This window comes from Urocampus carinirostris, chromosome 14 (assembly GCF_059441175.1).
Source record: "Urocampus carinirostris isolate Australia breed hairy pipefish chromosome 14, RoL_Ucar_1.0, whole genome shotgun sequence".
In the NCBI taxonomy this organism is placed as follows: domain Eukaryota; kingdom Metazoa; phylum Chordata; class Actinopteri; order Syngnathiformes; family Syngnathidae; genus Urocampus; species Urocampus carinirostris.
The window spans coordinates 16,686,164-16,696,564 of NC_142362.1; the positions used below are offsets into that span (position 1 = coordinate 16,686,164).

The 10,401-nt window shown below is 39.5% G+C and overlaps 1 protein-coding gene and 1 long non-coding RNA gene across 2 annotated transcripts in view; one reads left to right on the forward strand and one right to left on the reverse strand.

Moving 5' to 3' along the window:
* The window catches only part of ifih1 (interferon induced with helicase C domain 1), a 32,269-nt gene extending 29,872 nt beyond the window's left edge, over nt 1–2,397 (forward strand). Inside the window, exon 16 of the mRNA XM_088353145.1 lies at nt 1,203–2,397. Coding sequence (XP_088209271.1) covers nt 1,203–1,397 — 195 coding nt within the window. The 3' untranslated portion in view covers nt 1,398–2,397. The remainder of the gene's footprint in view (nt 1–1,202) is intronic.
* Nucleotides 2,398–4,042: 1,645 nt separating this feature from the next.
* On the reverse strand, nt 4,043–10,342 carry LOC148352802 (uncharacterized). Its single transcript, XR_015852649.1, has 3 exons — nt 10,272–10,342; nt 6,066–6,165; nt 4,043–4,145 (listed from the first exon to the last, which is right to left on the reverse strand). It is a non-coding gene; the product is annotated as an uncharacterized LOC148352802 (long non-coding RNA).
* Nucleotides 10,343–10,401: the final 59 nt, after the last annotated feature.

Below are 10,401 nucleotides of genomic sequence, written 5' to 3' on the forward strand. Positions count from 1 at the left end.
CATATTTTGTATTCTGCTGTGCCACCGACACAAGTGCTAAAAGCACAATAGCGACAGCTAGTGGGAAAACAATACACACTGTCCCTTCATATGCAGGGGCCTTACACTATCATCCCGGGGCCGCAATTGGCCCCCAGCTAGCGAGTTTGAGAACCTTGGTCCAAACTGAATACAGGGAAAAGCATTGTGAGAGCGGTAATGCAAACCAATAGCAGACGGGCATCTTGGAAATACAGTGGAACCTCGGTTCTCGACCATAATCCGTTCCAGAACCCTGTTCGAAAACCGATTTGTTCGATCACCGAAATCATTTTTCCCATTAAAAATAATGTAAATCGTTTTAATCCGTTCCAACACCCTGAATGTTTACCTTGAATGTTTAACGTCAACATAAAGCTAACCCAGGCTAATCGTATGTTCGCATTATCGTAATCTTCCGTACGAAAGATTACGCTAACATGACCGTGTAAAAATAAAAAAAAGGATAAAGAAAATAATTATGAATAGGATTTCTTACCTTTGTGGTGGTCAGCAGAAGGCGCAGGTGGACGGTGGGGTATTCCCTAGCAAGATCAGACACTCGCACACCTCCTTCATATTTTGCTGTTATTTCTTTCTTAAATGCAATAGTTGTACGCACTTCTTTTCTTTTTTCACCTGTAGCAACTTTGCTGCTTGCACTGACTTTCTTCGGAGGCATAATTAGGGGCCAAAAAACACTTGGTACACCTGTATTAAAAGCGAAAGCAAAACGAAGCACATCCGCACGAAAAGAGCGATCTACACCCGTACGTCGCTCAGCGTTGCACCCTAGCGTACGCACTCACACATTACCGGCGTTCTAACTCCGATTTTTTGACCGAACAGTGAAGCAAAACTTTCTCGAAATTTTTGGTTGGACTCCGATTTGTTCGAACTGAGAGGCGTTCGAAAACCGAGGTTCCACTGTATAACTCTTCATACATACGAAAACTGCAAAGTTTATCTTTTATACATTTTTCAAACGTGAAATAATTTGTTGTTGATGACGTATAGTGGGGAAATTGCCATGAAGAGGGCCTGAAAAACCATCCTTTTCCACAACGTCCAAATGTCATAAGGAAGGGTTTGCCGTATCCCGGGTGTCTGCTGTATTAGGAACAAGTTGAACACAATGTCTGAATGGAGGGCCTCGGAAAACTCACAACCATCCTTGCTTGCAGAAATGGGGCACGATGATGACATACCGCGGAATCCTGTGTCCTTGCTTACGCGTGGAGAACTTTGTGGTGACCGTCAAAGAAAAGAAGTTCAGCAATTTCACCAAATGGCGGGAGCTCCCCACCAAGTTCCTCCCATTCGATTACTGCAAGCACGCCAGACTCTTGGTGCAAGATTCCGATGACGAAGAGCTTTGATGTCGACATATGCACCTTTTTGGACCACTCAAACTGCTTCCTGGGATTTCTTTGGGTTGCTTTTATTTTCATTTGATCAACGTTCCTGATGATTTTTCTTTGCCTGACGGAGAAAACTGATAAGCTTCCTATTTGTTCTGTTTGCTAGTCATTTTTTGGTGTTCCCTTCTGGTGTTTTTACAAACCTGGTCAATACTTTTAATATGGTTTATAAGTGAAAGGACCTGGTTTGTGGTAAGGTAAATTCGAGAGCTCGCTCTGAATCCAAATTTTACTTTAATGGAGAGTTTATAACTAGTTTTATGTAACTAGCATCTGCACTGCAAAAAATAGATCTCACCCAATTGACAGTAAATTTGCTCATTTTAAGTAGATTTATTGTTTTGTAAATTTTTCATCTTGTTTTTTTCCCTCAAAATAATTAAAGCTATACTTGAAATGAGACGCAGTGTCTTATCTTAGCATAGAGGTGGATTGTTTTGCTCATTTTAAGTATTTTTTCGAATGTCGGTAGAAATTCTTTTTTAACATTATCTAATTTACTATCTGCTATAGAGGATACATTTGCTTATTTTAAGGATGATTTTTTTCTTTTATGAGATAACTAAGATAAAATATCTTAAAATAAGAAAACATACGTAAAATGAGTAAAATCTTCTGACAATTGGTAAGATTTTATTCTTTGGAGTGTATTTGTGTGTCATGATGACTGATTAGTATCACCTGTCCCTGCGCGTTGGCGGCAGCTGCTGCGGACTACCTGATTGGTTCCCTGTCCTGTCTAAGCCCAGTCCTTTCACTATCCTGTTGTTAGTCTGTCAGCGAACCTCTATTTCTACAAGGCAAGCACTTTGACTCTGACTACCATCAGTCCTGCTTTTTGATAGATAGATAGATAGATAGATAGATAGATAGATAGATAGATAGATAGATAGATAGATAGATAGATAGATAGATAGATAGATAGATAGATAGATAGATAGATAGATAGATAGATAGATAGATAGATAGATAGATAGATAGATAGATAGATAGATAGATAGATACTTTATTCATGCCCGAAGGGAAATTGTCAGGTTTAACCCAACAGATGTACAAAACCTATATACAAAAAGACACAAAGAATCGTGAGTATAACTTACTTGCAAGGAAAATATCCATAGTCTACCCTAAGGCAGTCTGCTGGATACTCTGAAAATGGATATTTCGTCCTTGCCCTTTTATTGAATCAACACCTGTTTAAACTTACAACAACGTTTTATTTATAGCAAACAAAAACTAGGTGGGCCTGCGGTCAGAGAGGTCCTTTATCTCGCCGCAGATAAAGGTTCATCCTTTGTCCTCCTTCTTCAAACACAAACAAGAAAGGCACATTGTATACACAGAAAATATTGCAACAGTAGAATAAAATATTTACAGTTTAAATCCAACAGAAATGCACCTGTTTTTCCACGTGTCCGTTCCTGATCTCCCCGTTTGTCTCAGGCTACGACCTGTTTTTTGACCCTGACCACGTTTTGCTCTCCCGTCCCTGCTTATGACCTGTTTTTGCTCTCCTGTCCCAGCTATCAACCTGTTTTTCCCGTCCTCGACGCCGCCATCGCCCGCTCCGGAAGATCCACTTCCGTATTCGGAACACGATCCGATTGTGTGAGCGGCTTGCTTCCATCACCCGTCGAGCACCGGATCGTGGGCGCTGCCCTTCCTCTTTCTAACAATAAACTTGTGGTTAACGTTACGCATTTGGGTCCTGATTCCGTTCTGGTCATCATATTGTGATGCAATTTCACTCTAAACCTCTAGATGGCTGCAGACAAAATTGTATTCTTTGAGATTGTGTAATTTTAAATGTAGTTTTTATAGAGTTCCACCTGCAGAAATCATGCTTTTTATACCGGGAATCTGAAATTTTGGAACAAACGCGAGTGCCTTTTTTTGTTTTTGCATCAAACCGTGACTATCAAAAATAATTCTAAAAGGCAGCATTCTCTGAACCCTTTTTAGATCAGGTTTGGCCCCGTTAGATTTTTAAAATGTGCCACTGCGTATGCGATGACTATCGTATGAGTGATAGGCTATAATAGTTTTATCATTTAATCAGCACATTATTACTTTGACAATCACATTATCAATTCAGTTGTTATAAATGCATCGTAAGCTTATCCACATATTTATGTTCACTTAATGTTTCAAGGATTCCGTTGAGTCTGCCATACGTTATCAAAACACCTGCAAAAGCCAGTTCGATTCAGTCTTTACAAAAGTCAGTTTGGAAATATGTGACTCTGTTTTAGAGGTAAGATCGGGCCTAAAAATTCTAGCACCCGCCGGTATAATAACCTGAACCCCACCCATTAACTTTAATTGCGGTACCAGGTCCAAAGTAATACCAAAGCTGCATTTTGGCGCCGTGCGTACTTAAGTGCCAATGTGTAGTAGTCATCAAAATAATTACCTGAGTAAAAGTAAGTGCATGCTGTGCAAATCCTCCACAAAAACAAAATGAAATGAAATGATCTGCATTTATATAGCGCTTTTCAAGTCAAGACTTCCCAAAGCGCTTTACAGTGTGCTTCACATTTCCCAATAGCGGCCGTGCAGCCATGTAAGGCGCTGACCTGCTTATTGGGGGTATATTAGGCGTTCAGTGTCTTACCTAAGGACACTTCGACATGTAACACGGAGGGGCCGGGATTCGAACTGCTCTTGATCCCAAGACGAGCGCCCTACCTCCTGAGCCACTGCCGCCTAAAAAAAAAAAAGAGTGAGATAAAAGCCCGGGCCCAACTTAATAATTGACGTTTCATACCTGAAATTCGGTCCGGGTTTGGGTCTGGGCCCAAGATCTTACCTCTACTTTTTTAATTTGTCGTTTAAGTTTTAGTTCACTATAAGAGAGGGGCGAGACAGGACATTTGGAACGAGAATGTTCTCCTTAACAATTGGTCCGGAGTCCATATTATTTTATTTTATTTCATTTTAAACTTGTAATAAAAGTCTTTAACGGAACTGCTCTCTCGAGCTGATTTTTGTCACAGTTGCCATGAGGCCCAACTGGCCCCACCCGTGTGGCGCCAGCTGCGGCTTGTTGACAAATTGGCTTCCCTTCTATTCAAGCTCAGTGCTCTCACTCACCCTTCGTCAGTCCGTCAATAAACCTCTGCCCGGCAAGACGTGGGTTTTGAAACGGCCCTGTTTCCCGTTGGTATTTCCTGTCCCATATTGTCCCCTTTTATTTTGTCCTGTTTAATATTGGTTTCCAGTTTCATTCCCGTCTAGTTTGTCCTGTTTAATTTCGATATCCTGTTTTGATATCAATCCTGTCTGTCCCGTCCTGTCCGGTATCGACCCCATCTGCCCGACATCTGCTCGGGCAATTGGTATTGATCTCGTCGGCCTCTGGCTTCCTGTCATTCCACGCCAGACTGCTGCCTAACGGACTTGACTGCCCCATTTCCCATACAATTAAAGGCTTGTGTGAGAAACGTCACGCATTTGGGTTCTTCCCCTGTTCCGGTTCATGACAATTTTTTCTCCGTCCTAACCCTCATTCCAAATCCCAGAAGTTGAACACGTGGCGTTGACACCCAACTCCTAAGTACAAATTGAAATAATTAACACTTCTGTGTTTGGAGATAATTTTTTGATGAATTTGAGCAATTTTCAGCGAACAATGTTCTTATTTTAATTGCACGTCTATTTTATCCCAACTTAGCTAGTGTTAGCTTATGACAATCAGTGTCTCTGGTATTCTGGACTAAAGGGAACCAGTTCAGTTGAAAACATTTAAAACAAAGTTACAAAATAAAATAAACATAGTGCACTCTGGACCAATTGATCAGAAAAGCGTTCTCCCACCAAAAGGTACGCAAGAATGTTTCTCCCCCTCTCTTAAAGGAGGAAAGAAGTGTGTATTTGCAAATTGGAACATGCTGCTCTAACAGACATTTCTACAACTTACATTACAAGGCAAAAAGAGAACTTATTGTACATGAGATAAAAACTGCACACAGCTGAATTTTCACGGTTGTATGATAGGACAAGGTTAAGACCATTAGTGTACTTACACTGATATGAAATCCAGTAATTAAATACTTCATTAGAATATGTGGATACATATGATGTGGATTTATAACAACTAAATGAATCTTGTTATTATCAAAGTAATTATGTGTTGATTAAATAACAAAACTAATATAGGTGGAAAACTCGTGATAGTGACAAAGTATTCAGTACAAAATCATGCAAGGACTTGCTCCGTCATATCTTTCAAATTTAATTTCCCCCTATGTTCCCGTCCGGAGCCTTCGCTCTGAAAATGCTGATCTACTAATGATCCCAGGAGCCAAGTAGAGATCCGCAGGTTCGAGAGCGCTCTCCAATCGGGCCCCAGTGCTGTGGAATGCTCTTACCCCTGAGATTCGATACGCAACCTCAGTGGAAATGTTTAAATCTAAGCTTAAAACACACTTCTATTCTATAGCATATGAATAACCTATATTTTATGTTGACAATATCTGTGTATTATTTGCCCTCATGTAGGTTATAGATCAGGGGATGGTGTCATATGGTTTGATCTGTGGTTTGCAATAATCTGGTCTGTGCAGCCCTTTGAGACTCTGTGATTAAGAGCTATACAAATAAACATGACTTGACTTGAGTACGTACCTTGCATGATAGCTTCAAAGCGTTCAAAGTTCACAGTGGTGTTTGTGCTTCATGTCAAAAAGATGAATGGACATCGCATCTACTCCTATTAGCAAAGAGCCTGTAACACATCATACCACAGATATCAATTACATTTGTGTGAATATAGTTTGGTGGACAAAATAATTTCGGGAAAATTATGAAATTATACTTTATATTTCAAATGCCTTGAGTTCATTTGTTTTAACAAAGTTCACAAAGCAACCTTGTAAACCAAATATAAACAAAGCAAGCTTGTCTAATCAAACCAGTTTGTTTTCTCCTGTCGAATAACTCCCCTGCCCTCCCAAAAATAAATTAGGAGTTCTATTTTAATCAGTTTTTCACCGCAGGAACTGCCATGCACGAAGATGAGTTCATAATAAATCCATAATTAACGAGGTGGGATGTTGACAGATAATAAATTAGGATACAATTTCTTGGAAACTTGCAGACAACAGAATTGAAGGGCAGAAATATAAGTTGCCATCCTGAGGTTCTTTGTGTCTGGTGAATTTTATTATTTATATATATATATATATATATATATATATATATATATATATATTAGTGGATTAACGTTCTTTTTTACTGGGGATTCTATTTAGATTTTATAATTAAAATTGTCCTAATTGTCATTGACAACAACCTATTTAATGCTATTTAGACGTGGTACTTCAAAATAAACTAGTAATAAAAGAGATAAAAGAAAGAAAACTAAAAAATAATACTAGGATAGGCAATAATAACAAGGAAGTGCTTGTAGACTGGGAGGCGGCACGGCGGCTGGGAAGTTAGTGCACAGTCACACAGTGCTTAAGTTTAGGGTTTGAGTCCAGCTATCGCAGCCTCCCTGCGTGGAGTTTGCATGTTCTCCCCGTGCCTTGGTGGGATTCCTCCGGTTTCTTCCCACATTTCAAAAACATGCATGTCAGGTTAATTGGCTGGTCCAAACTGTCCTTTGGTGTGAATGAGCGGGTGAATGTTTGTGTGTCTCTGTGTGCGCTGTGACTGGGTGGCAACCAGTTCAGGGTCTCCCCTGCCCACTGCCCGAGGACACTTGAGATGGGCTCCAGCACCCCCGGGACCCTACTGAGGATGAGCGGTGCAGTTAATGAATGGATGACTTGTAGACTGGACTAAATAAGAAGTGCATCAAAATAATAGTGCAATGAAAATAGTGCAAATACATTAGCAGAAAGTAAGAGTTAATAAATAAAAGATAAATATACATTTCTCAATACATAGGTAAAATAATAAAGTCAGATTTATAGTTCATGCTGTGAATAAAATACATCTGTAATTGATTTATTCCAATGATTAATCCACACTTGAAGATATTTTTTTAACTTACGTTGCCCCACTGCTCTATTTTCTGTCAAATTATATCAGTGCTCTCTACTTATTTGTTTTAGCCCATCAAAAAAAGAGTGTGTAATTAAAAAACTGTTCAGCACATATGTTCGCCAAGCGCAATTATTTCCTATGACTAGAGTTGCTACGCTGCTTTATTCTCCATCAAATCACATCAGTGCTCTCTATGAACTTTCAGGAAGCCCATTAAAATCAAAGCGTGCAATTAACAAACATCACACTAGACTCATTTTAGTTTGGGGGCCACAAAGTAGAAAAAACATTCTCACTGTGAACAGACTAGTGAATTATTGGCTTTAAAAGTCTGCCATAGCTGAAGGGCTGGGGTATTTTTGGAGGCTCACAATTGAATAATGATTTCTGGATGTAAGATTTGATATAAAACCATTATTTACGGGTGTCTGTTCATTCATATGTTTCCTTCACTAATATTTAATCTCTTGCAGTGTTTATCAACTGACCATTTGTAAAAAAAAAAAAAAAAATTCAATTGAAAAAAAAGCAAAACAACAATTCATTTCCACTGTAGCTAATTTAACTCAAGCAGAAAGTGACAAAAATAGCACGCACGCACTACTTAGAATGATTGTTTTGATGATTCAAAAGTCGTGATGCTCTTTTGTTTCATTTTTTATGAAAATTTTTATCTGAATATGGGAATTTCACGGTTAGATTCCATATCTGTAAGAGAAAAAAAAAGGTGTCTTTAAACATTTGCAAAAACACCCAAGCGGTATTCATTTTAATTGAGTATTTTTCGTGACTTTTATTTTAAGTGAAATTACATCGAGGTGGTTTTCCTCAGTTTTCTCTGGTTGATTAATTGTTTTCAGCAAATACAGCTAAAGTAGGTGTATTGCGACTGGCTCGTGGCTTTGGCGACATCCAGTGGACATATTAAAAACTGGCAGTGGTTGTGACATGATGCATTTCATTTTTCTCTTGTGCTTCTCTAAGGCGTTGTCTCCTAGGCCACATAATGATATGGTGGGCCACAATTGGCCCGCTGGCCATAAGTTTGACACTTGTGGTAAAAGAAAAAAAGGATGCAAGGATATGCACTGCAAAAAAAGAAATTCTTACCCAATTGGCATTTTAAATAGATTTGCTCTCTTTTCTCGAATACAAAATAACAATAATAAGAAAACCCCATTTCTTTTTAGCAGAGGTATGTTTAGTTGAAAGGGAAAGTGTGTATTCAGACCAATAGATGTCGCTACTGAGTAGTACAACAGAAAACAAGTGCTAAAAAATACAAGGATACAACCTACTCAAAGAGACCAAACCGCATCATTTTTCTTCAAATTTTTTTGCCTAACCTTTCACAAGGTTTTGGGGGTTTTCAAAGAGCCGTAGCAGCAAAATGGCAAATAATTATGTCAGCTTCCTCTTGGTGAGACTTATGTGATGTAAAATAAATAAAACATTCTCAACCAACAAATGTTTAAAAAATGCACGGTTATATGAGAGTTTAAGTATTTTTGCGTATTATTTAAGTTTTTTGTTTTTTCACCACTAAGAGCCGCTAAATAGTACACACTGTCCTTATAAAAAATATGTCCTAACAATTTCAGAAAATAATGACCTAAAATGATCAAAATTACTTGGTGCTTTGCGAGAGGCGCCAGGCTTTGGCGACAACCAGTGGAAATATTTAAAGTTGCAAATCATTGTTTGACTCATTTTTCTCTTGTGCTTCCTTCAGAATTGTCTCATGAGCCACATACAATGATGTGGCAGACCATGAGTTTGACACATGTGCAAGAGACTTTTCAGTTTGGTTTACTGTCTGGGGCGGTCGGAGGTTAGCGCGCAGCCCCACGGTGCAGCGGTATAGGGTTCAAGTCCAGCTGCCACAACCACCCCATGCGTAGTTTGCATGTTCTCCCTGCATGGGTTTTCTCAGGGTACTGAATCCCTAATGCCCCCAATAAGCAGGTAGGCGCCTTGCATAGATAGATAGATAGATAGATAGATAGATAGATAGATACTTTATTCATCCCCGAAGGGAAATTCACTTTTCCAGCAGCATCCCTAAGCTGAGAACAATCGAAAATAACTGAGAACAATCGAAAATAACACGGGAGCTGCTGGAGTGGCTGCCTGAGCGGAGAAGATGAGGTAAAATTTTGGACTATTTGATAAAGTTTCAGGAGCGAGCAGAGAGAGTGGGAAAGGTGAGATGGCACAACATTCATTTGGACAGGTAACTTAAAATTAGTTTTACTTGGTTATATGGCTGCATGGCCATTATTGGTGTGTGAGTGTGTGTGTGAATGGGTAAGTGTGAAGCACATTGTAAAGCGCTTTGGGAGGTCTTCATTGACTTGAAAAGCGCTAGATAAATGCAGTCCATTTACCATTTAACATTTACTCCGGTTTTCCCCCACATTCCATAAATATGCAAGTCAGGTTAGTTGGCCGGTTCAAATTGTCGCTAGGTGTGAATAAGCGAGTGAGTAGTCTGTCTATCTGTGCCCTGTGACTGGCTGGCAACCAGTTCAGGGTGTCCCCTGCCCACTGGCCCAAGATAGCTAAGATGGGGGGGATTTGCATAGGTTCATTGTTTTATATTCGTTATCAATTATCCATAACCATTATCAGTCAAGTCATGATACACTTCAAAGCCAAAAGGCCGAGACACTTACTCCCAGCCAAGAGGCTGAGTCAAGATCCTAGCCAAAGGGCCAAGAAGCAATCAGTGCAAATGCACCGGAGGTACTGCAATACCGGGCCGATACGTGGAGTGGACAGAGCAAGATCTTATTCCATCTCTCAATTACAAAAATAGTAAGTGCCGCTATTGACACTTACCAACACAGTCCAAAAATCACAGCCAATGGCACCCCCTGACCCTACTGAAGATAAGCTGCGCAGAAAATTGTATGGATGCATGGTTTTCCATTTGACAAATGTGGGCATGTTTTATCCTTTACTTTGATTT